Here is a 27,922-nt window from a genome sequence, read left to right as displayed (position 1 = left end):
AGAGAATCTAGGCTTAATAAGGACTGTAACCCCGGGGTTAGGCTTCAGTATTCATACTCATGGTTTGTTTGGAAATATAATTTATTTGAATAATAATAAAAATGACCGTTCTCTCGGGTCTACAGGTTGGCGTTTACATGTCGTATTTACATTCACAGGAGCAGACACACGCCGTCTCGCTAGGCCTCCTGCTGCAGCTTCTTCAGCGGCCGCGCCTCCTCTTCCCTCCACGCCCCCAGGTGCCCGTCCATCACCGCCTCTCTCTTCCTCTTCAGCCTCTTCACTTCCCTCTCCTCCGTCTCTTCCAGCGGCCTCTGCCACTCCTCCCACTCCTCCTTGAGGCCTTCAGTTCTCCACCTCCCCTGTTCCCTCTCACTCCTCCTTTCATCCCCCTCTCTCGCTCTTGGTGGTGCTCGCAGTCCTGGCTGCAGCGATTGGCCAAACACTTCCCAGAGCTTCCTCCCAAAGCAGCACTGTAGACTCCAGACCACGCGAGCGTCCTGCACAGAGAGAGAGAGAGAGAGAGAGAGAGAGAGAGAGAGAGAGAGAGAGATATAACGCTCTACATGTGCGTCTGTACCACACTGTGCCTGTACTGTGCCTCTGTAACACATCAGATGGGCAAGGAGGAAGCCTATAAGAACTAGCATATACAAGATCTGGGGGAGCTCAGGATCCCATGATGGGACCCACCTCCGGGGACGGTCAGTTGCCCCTGCTGGAGCCCGAGTCCAAGATTTTTTAACCATTTTATGAATGATTGTTTTTAAAATGACTTTTAAGAATTAATTTTTAACTGTTTTTAAAGATTTAGTTGGTTTTAAAACACAAATTGTTTAGGGGTTTTTTGGTTTAGTTATATTTTTTTGTCAAATACATTGTCCGTTTTGGATTTAATTTTAAATGCATTGGACCTTTTTTGTTTGTTTTTTATTTTTACCTTTTTAATTGTTTCTTTATTTTGTCCAATGCATTTTCAGTTATTTTCAATGTATTTGACTTTTATGTTGGTGAGCAGTTTTGCTTTAATCACGTTTGTTTTGTTGTTTTGTGCACGTTTATTTAAAGTTAAATCACAAAGATTTTAAAAATTTTAAGTGATTTTAAGAATTGATTTTAAAAGTTTTTAATCATAAGTATTAAAAATTGAATTGTTTTTATATGTAATGTAAAATACTACACACAATAAAACAGTACTGTGCCTCTGTAACACACCGTGGCTGTACTGTGCCTCTGTAACACACTGGACAGTGTCTGCACTGCTCTGGACTGCAGTGTGGTGGTCAGAGGTCATACCTTGCCGCTCCTCTGCAGTGTGTTCAACAGGAGCCAGACGTCCGACACAAACTCAGCAGGGGTGCAATAGGGTGGTGGCAGTTTCCGGAGCAACCGTCCCCGAATCAGAGTAAGGTCGATGTAGTTGGAGGAGAGCGAGGAGACCTAGGAGGAGAGGGGAGCAGAGGAGAGGGTTAACGGAAGCAATGCTGTACTGCAGTCCCACTGCGCCGAGAGACTACAGTATAGTGCAGGACAGTTACACTGTCAGTTACACTACAGGACACTATGGACTATGGAGCACAAACAGGACAGCAGAGAGGACAGACAGGACAGCAGAGACAGGACAGACAACAGACTGGGAAAGGACCGTACCCGAGTCTTGTGGTGTAGGACAGAGCTGCTGTCCTGACACATCAGCACCAGCAGGAGATGCTCACACTTCTGTGACAGAGAGAGGAGTCAGTGCGTTAGTGTAGCCGTGCATCAGTGTGTCACTTTCAATGTGTACAGTGTCAGTGTGCACAGTGCGTCACACTCAGTGTCAAAACTGTGTACACAGTGCCAGTGTCTCAGTGTGTCCAGTGTGCCGGTTCGTCCCCCGTCTCGGACTCACTCTCTGCTCCAGTACGGTCAGGCTGCAGCGTTTCTCTCCACTGTACTGGTCCCCCACATCTGAGAGGTCTCTGCAGAGCATGCACTGCCACGGCTCACTGGAGAATGGGCAGAGAGGACATGGCATCAGACTCCACAGGCACATGTGCCCTCCACACACAGGCTTCTCTTGTGTATCTGTACCTCATTAGAAAGGTATTCTCCATCCCCCCCACTCCTGACCTTTTCACACTGTGCTGCGGGGGGATGTGGCAGTCTGGGTGGAAGGTTCTGTCGCACTCTCGACAGCTCAGCAGCTGACCGGGCCTCCGGCAGGCGCAGCACACCATCGCGGCAGGCGGATGCTGAGGGGGGGACATGGCCAAAACGCGGCATTGTGAGTTAGGAGACGCTTTCTGAGAGGAAAACAGGGGGGGAAGAGACCGAAAGACATCAGTACAGACAGTGACTGAATAGGGGTTACATTACAGGAACATACTAAGTACAGGCAGAGCTCAGACACGCAGGACAGACCAGCGCAGTCCGGGACACAGACAGACACAGACAGACACAGCGCGGCCCAGTCCGACACACACACGCACACACACACAAGAACATAAGAAAGTGTCCAATCGAGAGGAGGCCATTCGCCTCATCGTGCTCGTTTGGTGTCCATTAAAAACTAAGTGATCCAAGGATCCTATCCAGTCTGTTTTTGAATGTTCCAAACACAGCGTGGCCAGTCCAGGACACACACACACAGAGCATGGCCCAGTCCGACACACACACACACACACACACACAGCGTGGCCCAGTCCGGGACACAAACACACACACACAGAGCATGGCCCAGTCCGACACACACACACACACACACAGCGTGGCCCAGTCCGGGACACAAACACACACACACAGAGCGTGGCCCAGTCCGGGACACAAACACACACACACAGAGTGTGGCCCAGTCCGGGACACACACACACACACACACACACACACACAGAGTGTGGCCCAGTCCGGGACACACACACACACACACACACACACACACACACACACAGAGTGTGGCCCAGTCCGGGACACACACACACACACACACACACACACACACACACACACACACACACACACACACACACACACACACACACACCATGGCCCAGTCCGGGACACACACACGCCCGGACGAATGCGCGGCCCAGTCCGGGACAGACGCACACAGCGCGGCGCAGTTTCTCACTCTGTCTGGCTCCAGTGGTTGCAAGATGTGCCGATGCTCGACAGGAGTTGTGACAAGGCGGAACTGAGGTAGGGGGGCGCCGGGGACGATCTGCAGGGGCAAGCGGACCACTGACACACGAGGACTCAATGACCTGGACACACGCCATCAACACACAAAGACCAGACAGAAGGACATGTTATTGGTATCAGAATTGAATACGGCTGTTATTTACACTGCTACAGCTATAATAAAGTAGAGCTCTGCGTTTTTCCTGCACTTGTAATTCAGCAGCTGTGTCCCACAGGTCCCCTACCCAGTTAGGGGCGCTGAATTCACAATTCATCAACACACTGCCTTTGCTTTGACTAATTCAAAAAATAAAACCTCATTATATTTGGTATAAATTGTAAGTGAATACATTGATGCATTAAAAGGAGCACCTTGAGACTTGAACATGGAGCAGAAAACCTCACATTCAAAGGGCACTGAATGGAGCGAATGCAAGTGACACACAGCTGCTGTTCGGAGACGCTGAGGGGTTCATTTGTTTGTCACAGAAAACGAATTAAAGACCACCACCTGCATGGCCACATAGAAAACAGGGCGCATAAAACACAGGGCCCTAAAAGTAATAGTTACAATAAAAACTTAAACTGCAATAGCAGCACTAATAAGAGTAATACTATCATTAATAATAATGTTATAGTTGTAAGTAGTAAGAATACCTGCACACGGGGCTGTTCAGTCTGTGCTCCACTGAAAGACAGGAAACGATTGAGACAGTCAGCGCATCAGTCAGCTGATCAGGGTGTCAGTCAGCGCATCAGTCTGCTGATCAGGGTGTCAGTCAGTCAATACTCACATTCAGGGTCCTCTTCCTCTGATGTTTCAGTCTTTACTTTAACCTTGAGTTCCAGCTCCTATGAGGCAGAAAGAGTGCTGTACTGTATTATACTGCACTGGTCCTGTACAGCACAGGGCAGACACACACACAACAGAGTAGAGTACTACACAGGACAGAAACACATATGGCATGGCTCTGGGCAGACAAAGTACAGACGCACATATACAGTAAAATAGAGCACAGGGAAGACAGAGACGAGGCTACTGACTGTATGTGTAAGGACTGGCGCTGGGGTGTTGGTGGCTCTGGACATGGCAGCTCCCCCTTCCGAATGCGTAGTGGCTCTGGGGACAGGCACAGCGTGTGTTCTGCAGTCCGTGGACTTCCCATGGACAGCTTCAGGGTCTGTGTGGCTCCGACCCGGCTGCGTACAGACCAGCCCGGTCTCCACACAGACAGCTTGGACTGCTTTGGTCTTCATATGGGTGGGTACAGATTCTGGGGGGGTGGGGCCAGACCCCGTACAGAGAGGAGTGAGAGGAGGAAGGGAGGAGGAGACTGGAGAGAGACAGGGTGGAAGAAGAGAGGGAGAGCTGAGATGGGGGGAGATTAAAAGAACAGGAGAGAGTGAAGGAGGGGGATGGGAGAATGTATCACACTTCACTGTTTGAGACAATGTCTCACCAACAGCTACAGGGGCAGCGACAGAGACAGACGGGGGCTGCTGCGCCGCTGCAGGGGCAGCGACAGTTACAGGTGGGGGCTGCTGCGCCGCTGCAGGGGCAGCGACAGTTACAAGTGGGGGCTGCTGTGCCGCTGCAAGGGCAGCGACAGTTACAGGCAGGGGCTGCTGCTCAACTACAGGGGTAGCGACAGCGACAGGCGGGGGCTGCTGTGCAACTACAGGGTCAGCAACAGCGACAGTGACAGGGGAGGGCTGCTGCGCAACTACAGGGGCAGCGACAGCGACAGGCGAGGGCTGCTGCGCAACTACAGGGTCAGCGACAGGTGGGGGCTGCTGCACAACTACAGGGTCAGCGACAGCAACAGGCGGGGGCTGCTGCCCAACTACAGGGGCAGTGACAGTGACAGCGACAGGCGGGGGATTATGCGCAACTACAGGGGCAGCAACAGCGACAGGCAGGGGCTGCTGCTCAACTACAGGGGCAGCGACAGCGACAGGCGGGGGCTGCTGTGCAACTACAGGTGCAGTGACAGCGACAGGCGGGGGCTGCTGCGCCGCTGCAGGGGCAGCAACAGCGACAGGCGGGGGCTGCTGCGCAATTACAGGGGCAGCAACAGCAACAGGTGGGGGCTGCTGCTCAACTACAGGGGCAGCAACAGCGACAGGTGGGGGCTGCTGCTCAACTACAGGGGCAGCAACAGCGACATGCGGGGGCTGCTGCGCTGCTGCAGGGGCAGCGACAGCGACAGGCGGGGGCTGCTGCGCCGCTGCAGGGGCAGGGGCAGCAACAGCTGATGGCACAATGACAAGGGGGGAATGCGCAGCTACTGGCATACTTAGTAGGGCAGTTACTGGAGCACCAACGGGCAGGAGGGAGGGAGGGAGAGAGGAAGTAGAAACAGAGAGGTGAGGAAATGAGGAAGGAGGAAGAAGAGGAGCAGAAGGAAGAGCCAATGCAGAAGAAGAGTCTAGGAGGAGAGAGAGCAGAGTGACATGGGGAGGCTGGGGCGCTGGGAGGTAGGGCAGAGGGAGCGGGTCCTTATTCACTCTGGGCTGTGATTGGTCGAGTTTCGTCTTGTAGTCATGGAATACCCAGGTATTAACAGAACGCCTAGAGTGAGGAATGGAGGCTGGAGGACTGGGAACAATGGGACGTGGTGTCCTTCTCACTGACGCTGCACTGGGAGCACTGGCCACCGACGCTGTACTGGGAACACTGGGACACAGTGTACTCCTCACTGACACTGCACTTGGAGCACTGACCACAGACACTGCACTGGGAACACTGGGACACAGTGTACTCCTCACTGACACTGTACTGGTAACACTGGCCAATGACACTGCACTGGGAACACTGGGACACAGTGTACTCCTCACTGACACTGCACTGGGAGCACTGACCACAGACACTGCACTGGGAACACTGGGACACAGTGTACTCCTCACTGATGGTCCACTGGGACATAATACACTCTTCCCTGACACTGCACTGGGAGCACTGGGACACACTGTGCTCCTCACTGACACTGCACTGGGAGCACTGACCACAGACACTGCACTGGGAACACTGGGACACAGTGTACTCCTCACTGATGGTCCACTGGGACATAATACACTCTTCCCTGACACTGCACTGGGAGCACTGGGACACACTGTGCTCCTCACTGAGACTGCACAGGGAACACTGGCCAATGACACTGCACTGGGAACACTGGGACACAGTGTACTCCTCACTGATGGTCCACTGGGACATAATACACTCTTCCCTGACACTGCACTGGGAGCACTGGGACACACTGTGCTCCTCACTGAGACTGCACAGGGAACACTGGCCAATGACACTGCACTGGGAACACTGGGACACAGTGTACTTCTCACTGACGCTGCACTGGGAGCACTGTCCACTGACACTGCACTGGAACACAGTGTACTCCTCACTGACGTGGCACTGGGAACAGAAGGAGACTGAGATAGGGGGACTTCTTTAACCACCAGCTCACCTGGAGAGAGAGAGAGAGGTAAATAGAAATGGGAGAGAGTTAGTGCATCTCTGTCTAGGCCTGGGCCTGTACATCATTAATGGCAGGATCAGAGGGGACTCTGTAGCAGAGGTGTAAAAAGCAGTCGGAAGTCATACTTGAGTAAAAGTAATAATAAAAAAAACTTACTCCAGTAAAAGTAAAAAGTCTCCCATTCAAACAGTCCTTGAGTAAAAGTAAAAAAGTAGCTGCTTTCAAGAGTACTCAAGTACCAAAATTAAAAGTAAATAGTGATTTTAGTAATAAAATGAATGCATGTGTTTGTGTGCAAGCCTTGCAAGAGATTAATTTGATGTTTTAATACAACATTTTATTTTCCATAAATTATCAAGCTATTTTCATTTTATTGAATAACAACGCCTTTCAACACTACTGTCTCTTCATCAGGGCAATAAATACCTAATAAGTGAGAGTGTGGCTACAAAATCAATGTTTCATTATATATATTATAAAATGTGATGTGCATGCCATCTTAAAAACTTTTGTGTAAACATCACCATGGACATGATTTCTGGACCTTTTCTCACATACAACTGTACTATTTATATCATAAAGTGAATCTGTAAAATAAAAATCACATTTTAATTATGCATATTATTTATTAATACTGTATCTTTTATGGACAGCTGTCATGTTCACCCACACATTGTGTGCTGAATGGATGTGATTGTCTTTTACTGTACAATGATACAGTAATGGATATTGCCGAGTCATTAATTAACTTGTCATCGTTCACACGGTTTGTCATGGGGCGCCTGCGTACACTGTGAGTGTTTCCACGTGGGTTTACGTCACTTCTGATTGATCAGATTCTTTCCAGTCGCGGCGAAAAAACATAGAAAGTAGAGCGTTTCAATCTTAGCGATGCTGACTGTCCTTAAAGCAGTGTGGAAGCGTCCAGTGTGTACTACCAACACACTTTATATTCATGTCTGATGCAGGACAAGCACTTGAGAAGAAAGTGATTCTTACTAATTTTATTAAACTGTTAAGGTTGGAGACATGAACCACATTAGGGAGATTGTAGCTGACCTCTTTCCAGGCCTGGCAGCAGGATTAACCCGCCAGGGGGCATCAGAAATGACTGAGGGGGCACAACTCTTTTTGGTCGAACACAGGATGTACAATAATCGATATTACAAGTTTTCAAAACGACAATGCATGTCACATAAAAAAAAAAATGAGGTGACCGATACTGTTGCACGCTGGCAAAAGCAGGAGCCGGGGGGGTGGGCACAATGGGCAATGTGTGAGACTTGAGAGCTGTACCTGCCACAAGAATACAGGCCACTGCACCGCTTTACAACATGGACCATTCATAGCGCTAAACAGCTACATGCACAATACTCATCGATCTAATGTAACAAAAAATATGCTAATAAATAGCTCTTCCCCATCCAATACAATGCATTTCCAATCACAAAAGCAAACAGTATTGTGCACTGCACTACATGACTTATCGTTGCCCTGCAGCTCGAACGCAGGTACACATGCACTGTCAGATCAATCCTCTCCTCTCTGTGCTGTGCGGAGCGGGTGTCCGCGTCCTCCTATTTCTCCCATAACTTGTCAAACTCACCGGCACGTCGCAGTTTTTCCACACAATTTTGAGCACTGCTAAACTATTCATTTTGCATACGCATTATTAACGTTAGATATATTTTTTTCATGCAGCTGCACGGTGAAACTTTTTTTTTCGTTGTGTGCATACTACTTTGAAAGCAAACCTAAAAGGTCAAATTTCCCCTCCTTTATACTGTGTGAAGGCCAATCAAAATCCTTTCTGTTTCCTAAATGGTAAATTGTGTGAATGACGTATGAATGGTGCTATGGAATTGCAGAATAAAGCATAGAACCGGTTTAATATTCATATTAATGACCTACCAAGAGTGAGTAACGGTAACGGAGTCGTCTGTGGGAAATGTAGTGGAGTAAAAAGTACATTATTTTGTTCATAAATGTAGTGGAGTAAAAGTAGCCACAAATAATAAATACTTAAGTAAAGTACAAATACTTGAAAAACGTACTTAAGTACAGGAATGAAGTATTTGTTTGTATTTACACCCCTGCTCTTTAGGAAGGTTCACTTACAGCTCAGCTCTTGGTAACAGTGTAGTGGATTATGCCATCACAGACCTGGACCCCTCCTCTATAAACGCCTTCACTGTCAGAACACAAACCCCCTGTCAGACCACAGTGACATCACTGTGTACATAAGAAGAGCAGAGCAGCCCAGTGCCACGGCCCAGTGAGCTGTACAGTCTAAAGCACACAGACAGATGGGCTCCACACAGCACAGGACAGGGCAGAGAAGCCACTGACTCTCACGCAATACAAGGTCTAATATACTCCTCCAAACCAAACATTATCAAACTAATAAAAAAAGAGTCAACTTGGCAATTAAAGACATCAATATGATTTTTGCAGATACAGAAAAACAAAGAGCAGTGGTTTGATGATGAGTGCAAAGCTGTGCAAAAGAAATTAAGACAGCTATCAAACCAAACAACACTGACCTGCGCCTCCGCTGTGTGCAACACTAATGCACTATAAACACACTCTAAAAAACAAAAAAGACCAACATATGAAGCAGAAACTTCAAGACACTAAAGAGTCTATTGACCAAAACCACTTCTGGCAAACCCTAAAAAATATAAATCCAACTCCAAAACAAGAATTAGTCATCCAAAATCAAAAATATGGAAAAACTAATTTGAAAAATTATAGAAACAAAATCACCAACAGAACAAACTACAACACAAAAACACATTAACACTAGAAGCGCTGACATTTTATTCATGAACGTCAAATCCAACATTTACATAGCACAAATGTATTTAAACTGAAATATGATCATAAAACATTTATAATATTGCTATAAATAACAACGCACTTTTTTCTAAACACACACACTGCAGTCAAAACATGAATAACTGTATATCCTACAATAAGCAAAAAGCTCAAAAATGGCATACAATAAGAGAATGAAACAAGTGTAAACATAAATATTGGAATAATGCTCAAAAGCAATATTTTATAGTTCACAAATAACTATTGCATTTATCAAAACAAACAAAAATGTAATAATTTGCAATCATCTATATAGGACAACCCAGACCCCCTGGACCCTCCAATCACAATGCAGGAATTGAAAGAGAAACTCCAGGCCCTCGAACCCAGGAAAGCCTGCGGCCCAGACAGCATCTGTACTGAGATGCTGAAACACAGCAGCCCTGAGCTGCAAGAGGCGCTGCTCAAACTCTTCCACTTGCTACTGACAGCCGGGTGTCCCTGAGATCTGGAATCAAGGACTAATTACCCCCATCTTTAAGAGTGGATACAAATTTGACCCCAATAATTACCGGGGCGTCTGTGTGAGCAGTAATCTGGGGAAGGTGTTCTGCAGTATCATTAACACTCAGATACTGGCCTTCCTTACCGAACAGTGTCCCAAGTCAGAGTCAGACTGGATTTCTCCCAAACCACCGCACTGCTGATCATATCTGCACCCAACACACCCTCACAAACACGTCCAGCAAAACTACAAAGGAAAATATTTGCTTGTTTTACTGATTTCAGAAAAGCATCTGACTCAATTTGGCCTGAAGGACTTTTCCTTATTCTGGAAAGTGGTGTGGGGGGTAAAGTCTACAACGTCATTAAATAAATGTACACACAAAAGGACAGAGTTCTTCACTCTGGGCGAGGAGCGAGACAGGGCTGCAGTCTGAGCTGGGCCCTGCTAGAGCAGCACAACCAGACCTGGGCCCTGGCAGTAAACATGAACAAAACCAGAGTCCTGATATTCCAGAAGAAAGACAGATCTCAGGGACACAGGCACAGCAGCACTCTTGACAAAAATACGTTAGAGCACGGCACAGACTACACCTAAGCAGGCAGTTTCAACCTTTACAACATGGAAAAACAGGTATCACGGGTGAGAGACTATAAACAGAGACAGACACATCAAAGAGGCTGCCCAGTTCACAACCACCTGTCACAGCCTGAGGCCCCTCACACAGGGAGGACAAACAAATAAAAAATGAGAGAGAGAGAGAGACAGACAATACTGACCGAAGGTGAGCATGTGGCTCAGGAGCTCCTGGATGTTCCAGTTCACTCGAATCTGCAGCACAGTGTCTCCCTGCAGCTGCTGGGACAACAGCCTCTCTAACTGACACTGCATCTGCACAGGAGACAGAGAGACAGCGGACAACAGGACAGTGTTACTCCGTATAAAGACACCGAGTACAGCAGTGAACACAGCCTAGTGATGTTCGCGTGTGTGTGTGTGTGTGTGTGTGTGTGTGTGTGTGTGTGTGTGTGTGTGTGTGGGCAGTGACTGAATACAGCCTAGAGTAAACTGTAATAGTCAGTACACAGTGCAGCATATGGACAGGGTGGACAGTAGTCAGTACACAGTGCAGTGTATGGACAGGATGGACAGTCAGTTCACAGTGCAGTGTATGGACAGGATGGACAGTCAGTACACAGTGCAGCGTATGGACAGTATTGTAAGGTGTGTCCACTGTAGTTACCTGTCTGTGGCTGTGGAGCAGCGCAGCGTTGTTGCCGGACTTCAGGGCCATTTCGGTGAAGCACAACACTTGCTCCTGCCTGCTCTTCAGAGTGCGCAGGACGGCCTGTCTGTGGGACACTCGCTTGCGCTGCCTGTTGCAATGCTCCTGACACACACAACACAGTGCAACATAGAGTTTAATTGTACTGTTCAACAACAAGACTCTCCAGAGGTCACAAACAGCCTGCAAATTTAACCTTTTCACTTCCAATTATGGTATGAACTCCGGAAAAAAGATTTTGAGTGACCTGCTATACATGAGGGACCCATCCTAGACTATTTGATCTAAGGGTCTCACTTCTGTAAAAAGAACATGCCATCAGCTCAGTGCCCGGTCTAGATGTCCAATTTATCCTCATTGTATGACTGTTTCCGCAGGATTGTGTAGATCATGTGCACTCTGCAGCTCTGCAGTTTCTCTCTAGCAGAGTTTCAGAAAAACCTTTTCATCCAAGGCCACGTAGCGCACAGAAGACCGTCTGTGATTAAGTTTGGGGGACCTCAGTGACCTCATTGACATCACCTACAGTGCATCTGGAAAGTATTCACAGCGCTTCACTTTTTCCACATTTTGATATGTTACAGCCTTATTTTAAAATTGATTAAATTCATTTTCCTTAAAATTCTACAAACAATACCCCATAATGACAATGTGAAAGAAGTTTGAAATCTTTGCAAATTTATTAAAAATAAAAAACAAAAAAGCACATGTACATAAGTATTCACAGCCTTTGCCATGACACTCAAAATTGAGCTCAGGTGCATCCTGTTTCCACTGATCATCCTTGAGATGTTTCTACAACTTGACTGGAGTCCACCTATGGTAAATTCATTTGATTGGACATGATTTGGAAAGGCACACACCTGTCTACATAAGGTCCCACAGTTAACAGTGCATGTCAGAGCACAAACCAAGCCATGAAGTCCAAGGAAGTGTCTGCAGACCTCTGAGTACAGAGACATCCTTGATGAACACCTGCTCCAGAGCGCTCTGGACCTCAGACTGGGGCGAAGGTTCATCTTCTAACAGGACAACGACCCTAAGCACACAGCCAAGATAATAAAGGAGTGGCTACAGGACAACTCTGTGAATGTCCTTGAGTGGCCCATCCAGAGCCAAGACTTGAACCCGAGTGAACATCTCTGAAGAGATCTGAAAATGGCTGTGCACCGACACTCCCCATCCAACCTGATGGAGCTTAATAGCTCCTGCAAAGAAGAATGGGAGAAACTGCCCACAAATAGGTGTGCCAAGCTTGTAGCATCATACTCAAAAAGACTTGAGGCTGTAACTGGTGCCAAAGGTGCTTCAACAAAGTATTGAGCAAAGGCTGTGAATACTTATGTACATGTGCTTTTTTGTTTTTTTATTTTTAATAAATGTGCAACAATTTTAAACAAACTTCTTTGACGTTGTCATTATGGGGTATTGTTTGTAGAATTTTGAGGAAAATAATGAATTTAATCCATTTTGGAACAAGGCTGTAACATAACAAAATGTGGAAAAAGTGAAGCTGTGAATATTTTCCGGATGCACTGCAGTTGCTCAGCAATCGGGGAGGAATCTTCTATAGAAAAACTTGAGACAAGTCTTCCAACTGGCCATCTCTGGAGCGCTTCGTTACAGTTAAACTACTGTGATATTTTTTCCTTGTCCGCCTATCTATCGAGGGAGTAAATCTCTCCCTTTCACAACAAGTGCAGCTGTAACTAATTAGGTTAATTTAAAGAAGCAGAGGTTTAACGAATATTTAAAGAACACAGTATTAGTGTAGGCACTAGGGTTGCAAATTTGAAGACTTTTCCTTAATTGACCGCCGACATTGTTAAAGAGCAATCAATCGATTCATCTTATTAAAAAGCTGTGCGTGTGTTGCTGGGAAAGACAACACACATAAACACATACACCTATATACTCACACACACAGATATACACACACCTATATACTCACACAGACACACACACAGATATACACATACCTATATACTCACACAGACACACACATATATATACACACACCTATATACTCACACACACACAGATATACACACACCTATATACTCACACAGACACACACACACAGATATACACACCCCTATATACTCACACACACACAGATATACACACACCTATATACTCACACAGACACACACACACACACACAGATATACACACCCCTATATACTCACACACACAGATATACACACGCCTATATACTCACACACACAGATATACACACGCCTATATACTCACACACACACAGATATACACACACCTATATACTCACACAGACACAGACACACACACACACAGATATACACACCTATATACTCACACACACACACACACACACACAGATATACACACACCTAAAGGATTATTAGGAACACCTGTTCAATTTCTCATTAATGCAATTATCTAACCAACCAATCACATGGCAGTTGCTTCAATGCATTTAGGGGTGTGGTCCTGGTCAAGACAATCTCCTGAACTCCAAACTGAATGTCTGAATGGGAAAGAAAGGTGATTTAAGCAATTTTGAGCGTGGCATGGTTGTTGGTGCCAGACGGGCCGGTCTGAGTATTTCACAATCTGCTCAGTTACTGGGATTTTCACGCACAACCATTTCTAGGGTTTACAAAGAATGGTGTGAAAAGGGAAAAACATCCAGTATGCGGCAGTCCTGTGGGCGAAAATGCCTTGTTGATGCTAGAGGTCAGAGGAGAATGGGCCGACTGATTCAAGCTGATAGAAGAGCAACTTTGACTGAAATAACCACTCGTTACAACCGAGGTATGCAGCAAAGCATTTGTGAAGCCACAACACGTACAACCTTGAGGCGGATGGGCTACAACAGCAGAAGACCCCACCGGGTACCACTCATCTCCACTACAAATAGGAAAAAGAGGCTACAATTTGCACAAGCTCACCAAAATTGGACAGTTGAAGACTGGAAAAATGTTGCCTGGTCTGATGAGTCTCGATTTCTGTTGAGACATTCAGATGGTAGAGTCAGAATTTGGCGTAAACAGAATGAGAACATGGATCCATCATGCCTTGTTACCACTGTGCAGGCTGGTGGTGGTGGTGTAATGGTGTGGGGGATGTTTTCTTGGCACACTTTAGGCCCCTTAGTGCCAATTGGGCATCGTTTAAATGCCACGGCCTACCTGAGAATTGTTTCTGACCATGTCCATCCCTTTATGACCACCATGTACCCATCCTCTGATGGCTACTTCCAGCAGGATAATGCACCATGTCACAAAGGTCGAATCATTTCAAATTGGTTTCTTGAACATGACAATGAGTTCACTGTACTAAACTGGCCCCCACAGTCACCAGATCTCAACCCAATAGAGCATCTTTGGGATGTGGTGGAACGGGAGCTTCGTGCCCTGGATGTGCATCCCACAAATCTCCATCAACTGCAAGATGCTATCCTATCAATATGGGCCAACATTTCTAAAGAATGCTTTCAGCACCTTGTTGAATCAATGCCACGTAGAATTAAGGCAGTTCTGAAGGCGAAAGGGGGTCAAACACAGTATTAGTATGGTGTTCCTAATAATCCTTTAGGTGAGTGTATACTCACACACACACACAGATATACACACGCCTATATACTCACACACACAGATATACACACACCTATATACTCACACACACACACAGATATACACACGCCTATATACTCACACACACAGATATACACACACCTATATACTCACACACACAAACGTGCCAAGCAGATCTCCGAGGCACTGAAACCTCCGTTTCATTTTTAAAAGCAGACTAAGTAACTTGATTGATTGATTGTATATGTATTTCTGTTCATATAATGCAACATTAGTGAGAGATGAACATTTAGACATTTTATTCAAAGTGGAACTAGAAATAATCTCTATTTTTAGAAGTTTGGTCAATACACAATATATATCTCGATATTTGATTTATCCAATCAAGCTACAAAATAAGACCAAAGACCTTCAAACTACAAGTATTTCGTTAATCATTAAATATGCAAAACTAACAAATAGCACATGCAGGCTGTCATGGTAAATATATGCAGAATGCACATTACAGCGCAAGTGTTGTGTGATCACTATTGCGTGTGTTATGTTGTTATGGGATATATAGACACATATACATAGTGTGATTTATGGTCACATAACAATAACACAAGTAACAGTAATCACGCAACACATGCACTGATTCAGATAGATTTACCACAGCCGGGTTTATAGTGGCGCATTAACCTCTGCTAGACAGGGACATTTCTTCTCTTCTGTCACGTCTCGATTCTGCTTACCAGTCCAGCACGTGTTAATACAGAATAGTTATAATAATAAAAACTGTTGTACCACTTCAGCATATTAATAAAAAGAAAATGAAACATTCTGCATTTGTTTACATTGCTTTCCAATTTATTAAAATGCAAACAAACTTTACTATTCTTTAATTTTATACAAATTATATTCATCTAAATTAGCGGGGGTGGGGGGTGCTTGCTGATGAAGTTGGCTAGGAGAGCGGGGGTTTTGGTTATTGTGGTTATTCTGTTTCCAGTCCACTCTCCTCCATGTCTGTCTGTGTTTCTGATGCACATTTCTTACTTGCATCCGGCACGGGTGGAAAAACCGGGGAGATCACAAAGCGTCCAAATGACCAAAAATACTGCCATAAAGAGAGGGATTTCCGACACCACGACATAAACGATAGAGCATAATATGAAACTATAAACGTTTTCTATCGTCACACGATATATATCGTCATATCGCACAGCCCTAAGTAGCAACATTTATAATTATATTAATAGGTGATAATAATCTTGCTGAGGTTGCACTACGAACATCAACAATGTGATACTTTCTGCATATGGACTCGTATGTATATATAATGCAATATTAGCAAAAGCCAGACATTTAAGTTGATCAAGTTAAATTAGCATTAAGTAAACAAAACTGTTCCCTATGGAATAATCGATAATTGCACAACAATTACAAAAATAGTTATTTTGGTAAGTTAGTAATTTCGTAAGTTAGCAATTTTTTAAATGCTGTCTTCTAAACAGGAGGATTTTATTATTGTTGTAAGGATCGAATGGGACAGTCGGCCCTCCCTCAGCGCTCCGGAGGGTCTGGGATTCACAGGGGACACAGCTGGCTGAGGGCAGGGGGTCTCTGGTGTCAACAGCATGACAAAAGGCTGGTCTGACTACAATCACTAGGAGATCAAAGCTGTGTGTGGTATGTGTGATAAAGACGTGTGAGGAGACGGCCTGTCTGGCATGCTGTGGGGGGGGATGAGTTAATCATCCCTGAGAGGGATGGATGAGGCTCACTGTCACAGTGTGGAAGGTGGAGCTGGAGATGGGTTCAACTCATAAGAGACAGACTTGTTCTTCAAGTCTTGGGATCTGTTCTGGCTTTGCTGTACCCACTGTACCTGTATACTGTGCTCTGTATTCGGGACTCTGCAATGAATCGCATGAACCTGATTCGTCTCCTGTCACTTCTACACGCACTCACACACAGTACAACACAGACACACACACACACAGTACAACACAGACACAAGATACACACTCACACACACTACAACACAGACAGACACACACACACACACAGTACAACACAGACACACAAGTGCAGAACAGTCATAAGTCAGTACCTTGATCTCCTGGACCAGATGTCCTCCTCTCTTGACCAGCTCTTGGCAGATGTTCAGAATGACCGTTTTGACATGCAACCGGATCTCCTCCTCTGTGTGGCTCAGCTCCTCCAGTCTGGGGTGAGAATCAAGACAGAGGGTGAATATTGGCAGGGTGGGGCGAGAGAAAGCGACAGTACACACGCGTATGGACCGGTCACAGATCGGTCACGCAGCAGATGGCACAGACCTGTGGTCGTTCTCCCTCAGCCGGTCCGTCACCGCCGCCCCCTGCTGCCTCAGGGCCTCCAGCAGCACCTGGAGCTTCTGCCTCCGAGAAGCGACAGCTTCGGACACATACTGATACCTGCGAGAGACAGGCCATTGTGATTCGTACAGAATGTGGGAGAAACTCTGGAACAAGGAATGTGATGAAAGGTTTTTGACATCTACAGCTGTGACAGATGAACTCCTACAGCTACACTGGCAAGTATTCAAGGCCTTTCATTCAAACAGTGCTATTCAGTCACTCATTTCATTTAACCTTCTAGAGCCCAGAGCACCGCCAGCGCCACGTATCACTGTAGACTCGACGGCACGGACACATACTGGAGACGCGCGGTTTCAGCCGCAAGTGAAATTTTTGAACTTTTTAAGCTCTCGGCCTCTACTTTTGATATATTCCAAATTAAAGAAGAAAACTTTTCCCACCAATTAGCTGAGATCATTTTATAAAGTGACCCAAAATCAATCTTATCAGCCTTAGACATCGATCTGGATGATGTGCAGTTGTTATAGTTGTTTAGGAAATAAATATATTGTAAAAGAATCAATAAAGAAAACCATTTGCATTTAAAATACATGCTGTTAGACTAAATAACTAAATAGGAAGGAAGCTGAATCACATGCCAAATGTCAGTAAATTATATATTCATATATATATGTTATGAGCGAGGCGTTATATTTGGTATATATTATATATGGTCGGTGATCGCACATTGTTGCTGTCGCAGATATTTTTTTTTAAAGCTGCGAATAATTTCAAGGAAAGAGTTTTGTTCATACACACACACAATACAATGTATAACAAATTTGAAACATCCTGTAGGGCAGAGGTCTATTCTATATGTATACAGTATGTACAGCCTAGCGTTATTCTTTACAAACATGTACATTTGTGAAAGTAAACATTTCTACGATACAAAAGCTGTCAAGTTTTTTTGTTTGTGAAATAAAAACGTGTAATACTATATTTGTCTTTGTTTTTGAGTTATGATAATTTTTATAAAGCTTGTGGAATCATATTGACAAATTGACTAAAAGGTTCCTGGGGTCTAGAGTTAATAAACTGTTTTATCAGAGACTTGAGTAATTATTTAGCCCAAGAAATCTAAAGAATGCAATCGATTGAACACAGCCAAGATAAATATTTAATGGATATAAGTGTGAGTTATTATTATTATATGAGCACAGAGCATGTAGCTACGCATCAGACTGCAAAGTATCACTTCAGTGTTGTCAAAAGGAACACACACCTTTTAATTGTTTTAATACCTACTGTGAAATTCACGGCTATTGACACGCCTCACAAAAATAAAGTGGTCCCATCAGCGGGGGGTGCTGCCAGCACTGGGTTCAAGACAATCCCAAAGAATAAAGTACTACTCTATGCCATGCTAGAATTACTTATTTCCCCTTATACCTAGCATCTAATACCATAGATCTGCATGCCACTGGAACAGCAAGAGTACAATTTGAATGTGTTTTTCAAGTTAATCTTTAGGTTTAAATCAGGGGGAAAATAATAAAACAATTAAAGTTCATAAATGTTCCCTAACAGAAACGTATAGGAAATAAAAGGTATGACTTGGGACATATTTTGTTTTCATCGGTGGTTCATTTTCTACTATCCCTACATCCGGAAATTGGCCCTCCATCACCAGACATTGGGAACCCCTGGTTTAAATGTATACAGTGAAAACAAGGCACATTTACTTTCTGTTCCTACAGGCCTACGTGTATTTCAGTAGGTTTTGTATCCATGTTTCTTAAAAAAACAAAGTTGTGGATAAAACGAAATAAAATGTTTCACACAATAAAATGAAAAAGAGAATAAAATGATCACAGGGCCCTAGCAATAGCACGCAGCCCGTATGATTAGTGTTACCCAAACGTTTACAGCTCATCTTTATTTGCAACAGGAAGCAGCTGATAATTAACAGTACAGCCCATCTGTACAGTATCTGAGGCTGCCTTGCACGTGCTGTCGCTGATGTAAGGATACGTGTAAAGTAATCAGTGTAGGCAGATCATCATGTGAAAGCAATCTGCCTGAACATGTGATGCAAGTTAAAAGTCCTACATAGGAGAAAAAGTTCCAGATTATTAATGATGTATTAATTGGCACCAGGACACTTCCGTATATAAACAATATCATTACATTTATTTTGCTATAATATGTGCAAGTTGCATTGGACTAGTAATTACTCGGCCAATATTTAAATGTAAACATTTAGAGACTGAATGATTCACAGAAATAACAGAGACATGCTGTCACTTGCTCTGTATAAAGCCTGTGTTTGTTCACAGAAGGAGGTATTCAATATGAAGCGTTATTCTTACAATATAATCAAGTCTTATTCAGCAATATACTGGTTCTCTACTGGTTCTGTAGTCTGGTGGCCAGACTGAACTAAATTAGTCCTGGTTCATAGGGGCTGCTCGTTAGCGAGAGAGACCTGCACGATTCTGCCCACCCCGACCCGGCCGGTGCAGAGCTCTCCGTTGCAATGACCGGTGCTTCTACCCACAGAGCCACTCGAGAGGCACAGACATGCAGTGTCTTTTGAATGAGTGAAATATAATCCAGTGTAGGTGGACAGTACTTGTGTTGCCTATGATCCGTCAGCTGGCAGTCCCGGCAGGTCAGCTGGTCGCAGGACACGCAGAACAGCTTCAGAGGCTCCTGTCTGTGGGAGGGACAGAACAGCGTGGGGGAGGAGCCTAAGAGAGGAAAACCGTTTAGACACGCATTATACACTGTAAGGGCACATGACAGTGAGCACAGGGTAAAGCGCACTGCACACACACACAAGAACAAGACAGTCCAGACCAGACACACACTGCAAAGATAAAGTGTGCAGGAACACAAAGCACAGTCCAGAACAGACACACACTCAGTACTGTACTGACCAGTGGGCTGGCGCTGGGTCAATACGCTGTGGTCTCTGGTCAGTCTAACACGGTGGTGGGCTCTGACACAAAGCACACACAGACCCTCCTCACACTCCTTACACCAGCCACTGAGCACAGTGGACTGACAGCCCCCGCACTGAGGGAGAGACAGAGGGAGAGAATTAGTGATGACTGCTCGACTGTGAAGGACATTAACAGTGCACTCAGGATATAGAGACAGACCTTGTCAGCTGTCTTGGAGTGTGTCCCAGGATTGCAGTCCCTCACGAACAGATTCTCAGCAAGCTCGTCTAGAGTGTAGGACTGAGAACACAATGGACACTGCAGACACACTGAGAGAGAGAGAGAGAGAGAGAGAGAGAGAGAGAGAGAGAGGAGATGCATGGTCACACTAACACACTGACTGGACACTGCAGTACATAGAGAGGAGCCTATTCGCCCCATCGTGCTTGTTTGGTGTCCATTAATAACTAAGTGATCAAGGATCCTATCCAGTCTGTTTTTGAATGTTCCCAAATTGTCTCTTCAGCCACATCGCTGGGGCGTTTGTTCAGATTGTGACGCCTCTCTGTGTGAAGAAGTGTCTCCTGTTTTCTGTCTTGAATGCCTTGAAGCCCAATTTCCATTTGTGTCCCCGGGTGCGTGTGTCCCTGCTGATCTGGAAAAGCTCCTCTGGTTTGATGTGGTCGATGCCTTTCATGATTTTGAAGACTTGAATCAAGTCCCCACGTAGTCTCCTCTGTTCCAGGGTGAAAAGGTTCAGTTCCTCAGTCTCTCAGTAGGACATTCCCTTCAGACCTGGAATAAGTCTGGTTGCTCTCCTCTGAACTGCCTCTAGAGCAGCGATATCTTTCTTGAAGTGTGGAGCCCAGAACTGTCCACAGTATCCAGATTAGCTCTAACTAGTGCATTGTACAGTCTGAACATCACTGCCCTTGTTCTCAATTCTACACTTTTGACAATATACCCTAGCATTGTGTTTGCCTTTTTTATTGCTTCCCCACATTGTTTGGATGGAGAAAGTGAGGAGTCCACGTAGACTCCTAGGTCTTTCTCATGCGTTACTTCATCTAGTTCTATTCCTCCCATAGTGTAATTATAGTGGATATTTTTGTTACCTGCATGTATTACCTTGCACTTGTCCACATTGAATTTCATCTGCCAGGTGTCGGCCCACAACTGAATATTATCTAAGTCCCTTTGAATAGCCTGTGCTGCCAAGATTGTATCTGCTGAGCCACCTATTTTAGTATCCTCTGCAAATTTGACAAGTTTGCTAACTATCCCAGAGTCCAGATCATTAATATAGATTAGAAAAAGCACAGGCCCCTAATACTGATCCCTGTGGAACTCCACTAACAACCTCACTCCAGTTAGAAGCAACTCCTCTAATCAACACCCTCTGTTTCTTATACATCAACCAGTTCATAATCCATCTACTTACATTACCCTGAATGCCTACATCTTCCAATCTGAGGATCAGTCTTTGGTGTGGAACCTTATCAAAAGCTTTTTGGAAATCTAAGTGCTGAAGATTGAAGTAAGAACAGTCCCTGACCTCCTCCCAGCGATTACTCAAGACGCATGTTTTCAGACTAATTGTAATTTAGTCATTTATTCTCCTGTAAGATTGCACTTATACAGCGTTTTTTCATACTCTTGCCTTGCATTACTAGCACTCGTATTGTTTATTTGATGTCCCCTGTGCTCCCTCTCCCTCAGCTCTTAACTTTGACTTAACATCTAGTCTGCACTCATCAGCTTTTACATTCTAGGATGTAAGTAAGACCTTATATATTATTTACTGTATATCTCATATACATTTGTGTAAACTGTGAATTTGTAAAATGTATTATGCCTTGAATTGCACTTTGTATTGCGCTTATATTTTGTAAGTTGCCCTGGACAAGGGCGTCTGCTAAGAAATTAATAATAATAATAATAATATGCTTTCACATTATCTACAGATGCAGTTACATGTTCAATTTTTTTTAAATAATTTAGTAAGACATGATCTGCCTCATCTAAACCCATGTTGACTATCTCCAAGAATATGGTTTTCATCAAGATGCTCCTCTATTTTCTGTCTAATCATTTGTTCCAACATTTTACAGGTGATGCAGGTGAGACTGATTGGTCTGTAATTTCCTGGCTCAGTTTTGTCCTCTTTCTTGTGGATTGGTATGGCATTTGCCATCTTCCAGTCAGTTGGCACATCCCCTGTTCTAAGTGTCATTTGGAATATTTGAGTTAGCGGCCTATAAATAATTTCCCTCATTTCTGTAAGTACTGTTGGAAATATCCCATCTGGCCCAGGTGATTTGTTTGTTTTTAATTCTGCTAGTCCCTTTAGTACCTCGTCCTTATTTATCCTGATCTGTCTTAGGGTTTGACTGGACTGATTGTCAACCTGTGGCATGTCATCTGTCTTTTCTTTTGTACAAACCTCTGTGAAATACTCATTTAGAACATTTGCCTCATGTTGTTTGTTTTCCAAGATACTTCAATTTTTGTTTCACTTCCTCCTTTATTGACCTCTTGCTGTTTTTAGCTCCAAGAGCTATGTTTCTTTCTATTTCCTTCTTTGCTTTCCTGATCCCTTTCTTAAGATCTTTGCAGTTCAAAATATGCTATGTATTTTGTTTCGTCTCCATCCCTTTTGTATGCGCTATACAACATTTTCATTCTCTTTATAATTTTTTGCCATCTAGGCCAATTTTTTGGTCCTCAATTTGCTAAGTTATGGTACAAACTTCTCCTGAGCCTCAAGTAGTATATTCTTAAAATATAACCATACGTTTTCAACTGACTCTGTATCCAGTGTGCTCCAGTCTACCTCTTCTAAGTGCCACCTCATACCTTCAAGGTTTGCTTTTATAAAATTGTAGATAATTGTTTTAGACTTGGTCCTTTTTTTCTGAAAGAATGCCTCAAAGCTAACTATATTGTGATCACAATTTGCCATTGGTTCTCTAACTACTGTCCCCCTGACTCTATCTTGGTCATTTGAGAAGATCAAGTCAAAACATGCTCTCTCCCTGGTTGGTTCCCTGACAAATTGAGTTAGAAAGCAGTCATTTACCATCTCAACTATTTCTATTTCTGCGTCTGTAGTCCCCACTGGGCTTTCCCAGTCTAAGTTTGGGAAATTGAAATCCCCCAATATAACAGACACATCCTTGCTACATGCAGTCCTGATTACACTGTACAATGCAGCATCTTTCTGAATATCTGAGTTGGGTGGTCTGTAACACACTCCTACCACTGATCCTCCAGATCTGTTGTTCAGTTTGACCGACAAAGATTCTGTTCTGTTACTGGGATCTAATTTGACTTCTTCTGCCTCAATGCCATTTTTGACATATAATGCTACCCCACCCCCTCTTTGATTTTGCCTGTCTCTCCTAAACTGCGTGTATCCTTCCAACTTGTATTCATCCCCATCATTTTCTGTAAGCCATGTTTCTGTCACTCCTACAACATCATAGTCACACTCCTCTCTAGGGCATTTCTAGCTCTAGGGGTTGTGCGCACCCTTTTCTGCAGTTATGACCTACTGTAACCCAGCAGTTCTGTCCACTTTCTAGCTCTACGGTCTCAACTCTCCTAGGTTTTGGCGTGCACACCATCTCTCTCATGGGCTGATTGACCAATTCTTCTATATCACTAATACAGCGCAGACCAACAAGCTGGGCCTCAAGATCACAAACCTTGATCTCTAGGATTTCAACCTGCCGACAACGTTCACAAATGAAATCATCTTGGATGAGTTCATCCAGGAAGGCAATTATTCTGCAAACCTGACACTGTAGTGGCCACATGCTTCTCAATGTTAGTTAGCTTTTTTTGTTTTGTTTTTGTTTTGGGCTGGGCTCGTGGTTTCTGTCCCCTGGTCAACTGCTAGAGTTTTTTGTCAACGAGAAGCTCTTTCTCAGCAGCAGCTCTAAGTTCCCTTTTGTCTACCTGCCCCCAATTCACACCTAACTGTCTCCAACTCACTTAACTGAAATCCTGCTAGTCCTTGACTAAATCACCTTTCCTTCAACCTATTTACTTTCACCAACTCAGCAGCTGAAATGAATTTACTTCAATTTAGGCAAACTACAGACAAGATTAACTTCAATTAAGGCAAAGTTAAAACAAAATGAGCAATGCTAAGACTGGTCTGAAACTAGGAAAAAAAACAAGATGGCTGCCTCTCACCTGTACTCTCCTGTGTCTGTCGGTACATAAAGACTGTCCTGACAGGATGACACACGTTCAGTTTGCATGAGAATACAGATGTGAGTTGCTGGGATGGGAGATTTGGCAGAGCCATGCATCAGCCCTCTACAGTACAGGCCTACACACAGGTGTGTCAACAAGGAACAGCAAGGCTAGGCTATACAACATCCTTAACTAAACCAAACACAGCTCTCTGCATTTCTAAAGATGTAAGACACTAAAATAGAGTGACAATATTCATAATATAGCAATATAAATATTATTAATACAGTAAAATTGTATGTAATCAAACATCCTTAGTATACCTCATGTATGTGAGCAGAAGGCATTCATTTGTCAAAAGCTTTTCTAAAGAACATACGTTCATAAAGATGAGCAACTACACTGACGTCACAGGTTACCAAGTTACCCCAAACTATCAGATTTCTGTGTTTTGTTATGGACTAGGATAAAAGTTTTTCTAAAAATCAGCTACACAAAAACGGTGCTGAACCTGGCCTGACCGGAGCAATGCAGAGAGCTGAGATTCACACACAGGTTACACAATCTTACTGAAGAATGTATTTGGCATCTACACAGGGCAGTATCCTGCATCACAGATAAGCCGTAACTCCAGAACATGGGTGGTTAAATACGGAGGCAGGAAGCGCAACTGCAAACTGAACTGTTTAACAGGGGCAATTCATTGCTCTGTTCGTTAGGGTGATTCATCAATGAATCGGGGTAATGCCAAGTACGATACCATACACCAATTATGTCTCATGCATCGGGATGTGTTAAAAATGTGTTTAATATAAGGCTTGAATTTCAGAGTGGGATGCAAGAATCGCACACTCATATTATTGCAGTGTAGAGTATGTGTGAAAAAGCATTGTTCTTGTATCTCTGTGCTTGACGTTTATGTTGCTGGTAGCCGACTCTGTCACATCAGAAATTAACATGAGAACAAATTTGGCCCTGGGCATTCCTCTGCAAGTGCAGAAAGCGCAGAAAGCCCTGCAAGCAGTGTATCGCAGTGGTCTGCAGGAATAAGCATAGGCCTACATGTACAAAGTTTCCAAACATAATCATCATCACATACTTTACTGTATGATGAAAGATTATATAGATGTGTGTGTGTGTGTGTGTATATATATATAATGATATCTGGAGCTGAGGATCCTGGGTTCATTCCCAGGGGGGCTACCCTTGACCAAGATACTTCACGTAGATTGCTCCAGTTAATACCCAGCTGTATAAATGGGTAATTGCATGTCAAAATAATGCGATATATTGTAACTCCACCTGGATAAGGGCATCTGCGAAGAAAAATACTAATTTAAATATAAGCAACAACAGAATTGTTACACAGATAACATTATGTATTCTTCAATTCTGTCTCACCTATAACTATAGCCGTTTTCACCGCAGCAGTGGTGAACCTGTGGCACGCAGAGCTGTAGATGTTGGCTCGCCAAGTGAGCGACTATTTGCAGTTTTTTGACAGCCTGCCCCTCAGTTGTATGAACTGATTGGCACTTTAGATAAACAGTCAGTTTGGCAAGGATGACAACAGCCCCATGTAACTGAGCAGCGGTATTTTTTGACTATTCATGTTTCTGTAGCAGAGCTGCCAGTGCAACATTGCAATGATGTTTTCTTTGAATGATGTAGTTATTCTCTATGTTGTGCATTCTTTAGGGTGGTGTTCCACTTTATGCAGTTAAGATCGATTGCTCTTATTTTAATTATTCTCATTGTCCAAAATAAAAAGGGACATTTTCCAAAAATGATCAAGCAAGTTAAGTTTTTTACTATTGCTGTTTAATATCTGTAAATTAACAATAGAATATCAATATGTGAGCAAAAATGGAACAAGGGAAGAACAACTGCACATTTATAATGTCTCTTGGTGTGAATTGTCTTATATGTTATATTGAGCAGCAGAGCAGAGCTTACATGCTCTGAGACCCGAGGGATGGTGGGGGAGGTCAGCAGTGGATGGATTTGGGGGGGGGTGGATGCAGGGGATCTATTTGTCCACAGTGTTTTTGATTATTTTGTATTATGGATTTATGTTTGTTTGGCATCTTTGCTTAATAACTTAATGTCAACAAAAAATAAATATAAATAATGTTGCACAAATGTGCCGTTTAGCCCCTGTATACACTTTCACAGCCCTAGTTTTCTTTGGCACCCTTTGAACTTAAACAGCAATGTGAACAAGAAAGACTTTGGGCACTCTAGCAAACACAGTTAAGCCATCCCTCTCTACACCATCTTTTCCCGGGTTGAGTGGAACGAGCACCCCGGGGTGACCTGGACACGGAGTTCAGCTATATGTTCCTACACACAAGGGAACATATAGCCCGCCTGCCCACACACACAGGCTATATATATATATATATATATATATATATATATATATATATATATATATATATATATATATAGAGAGAGAGAGAGAGAGAGAGAGAGAGAGAGAGAGAGAGAGAGCCTACACATATACTCACTCACACACACACACTAGATCAATCTCAATAACATGCATGTGAAGATTGATCCGAATCGGACTGAAACGCCACTGGGCTCACAGGGCTCATTTGCTCTTGCACAGTAAACGGCTGCAGCCGGGAATCGCGGAGTCGCGGGCACTGGCTCCCTCTTCCACGGTGACTGTAATGCGCGGATCTGGGTCTTTTCAGCCATACACCATCACTGAGTTCAACTGTCTCTCCTGACTGCTCGATAGCTGAACAAGTAAGAGCTGGATAAGGGCGTCTGCCAAGAAATCATCATCATCATCATCATCATCATCATAAAAGACAAAGCACCACACCGACGTAACACACCGCTACAACATCAACTAACTTTCCCTCGTCTGACCCTAACTGATCCCTGGAGGTTTGGTTCGGCTAGCCCACCTAGTTCACCAGTGTTGGTTAGTTTGGCTAGCCCACCTAGTTCACCACGTCACACGGATGATCGCAATAACAGATCAACAGACCCCGAGAGAAAAGCCCGGCACTCACCCATGTTCTGCCCGTCGGGTGGGCGGGGGACGCAGCCCAGGCACAGGCAGTGCAGACACGGCATCAGCTGCGGCCGCAGCTCGGGGCCCACGGTCGCCCTGCAGGCCGCGCACTGTCCTACACCCCATGCCGCCTTGCTGTGCTGCTCTCGGGCGGGCGAGCTCACTCTGTTCCCTTCCGCTGGAGCGAGTGACACGGCGGCTCCACCGGCAGCGGGGAGAGACATTTCCGAGAGCACTCCGGGGAGAAAGACGAATCTCCCCCTGAAAGGTTGTGTTTATCAGAGACACAGAAGGACTGAGGACCAGCTGTTGCAGCCCCGGGTCCAGCACGTCCACAGCGGTGTGCAGCAGCGCCCGTCGCCCCCACCTCCACAGACAACAACAACAGCACAGCCGCCGCAGCTCCGTGTCATAGCACTGCTAGTGCCGCTCCTCCACCACGCCCGGCCCCGCTCCGCACCCGTCCGCCCTGGCCTCTCGCAGCGCTGCTCAGCGGCGCGTTTGCCGTGCTGTGATTGTCGCCGCCCCGCGGACCGTTACTCTCCCCGGCGCTTTCCAACGCCGCTCTGGCCCCAGCGCTGCGGCTCGCTGTGCCGGAAGAG

At 44.8% G+C, this 27,922-nt stretch overlaps 1 protein-coding gene across 3 annotated transcripts; it reads right to left on the bottom strand.

Moving 5' to 3' along the window:
* Positions 1-63: 63 nt before the first annotated feature.
* LOC136764157 (tripartite motif-containing protein 66) lies at positions 64-27,922 on the bottom strand. 3 transcript variants are annotated; one of them, XM_066717964.1, is made up of 17 exons: positions 27,319-27,922; positions 20,306-20,415; positions 20,081-20,219; positions 19,774-19,891; positions 17,139-17,255; positions 16,910-17,024; positions 11,198-11,344; positions 10,734-10,845; positions 4,204-6,620; positions 3,954-4,011; positions 3,817-3,847; positions 3,110-3,242; positions 2,074-2,285; positions 1,892-1,988; positions 1,651-1,719; positions 1,297-1,440; positions 64-500 (listed from the first exon to the last, which is right to left on the bottom strand). In XM_066717964.1, exons 1-17 carry the CDS (start codon positions 27,542-27,544, stop codon positions 180-182), a joined length of 4,566 nt encoding a protein of 1,521 aa, XP_066574061.1. In that variant the 5' UTR covers positions 27,545-27,922; the 3' UTR covers positions 64-179. The 3 variants fall into 3 exon arrangements, with proteins under 3 accessions (XP_066574061.1, XP_066574062.1, XP_066574064.1); XM_066717965.1 differs by having other exon boundaries at positions 2,113-2,285; positions 27,319-27,921; XM_066717967.1 differs by having other exon boundaries at positions 2,074-2,234; positions 27,319-27,921.

This window comes from Amia ocellicauda, chromosome 12, assembly GCF_036373705.1.
Source record: "Amia ocellicauda isolate fAmiCal2 chromosome 12, fAmiCal2.hap1, whole genome shotgun sequence".
NCBI lineage: Eukaryota > Metazoa > Chordata > Actinopteri > Amiiformes > Amiidae > Amia > Amia ocellicauda.
Note: the sequence above shows the minus strand (reverse complement) of the source record. Positions and strands in the feature narration are given on the sequence as shown.

Bases quoted from the DNA above. Each gene is read 5' to 3' on its own strand.
- LOC136764157 (XM_066717964.1), bottom strand. From the start codon at position 27,544: ATGTCTCTCCCCGCTGCCGGTGGAGCCGCCGTGTCACTCGCTCCAGCG. The intron at 19,892-20,080 runs GTCAGTACAGTA...TTCCTCTCTTAG, and splicing joins GACCCAGCGCCAGCCCACTG to GCTCCTCCCCCACGCTGTTC. The intron at 11,345-16,909 runs GTACTGACTTAT...TGTGTGTGTCAG, and splicing joins ATCTGGTCCAGGAGATCAAG to GAGCATTGCAACAGGCAGCG.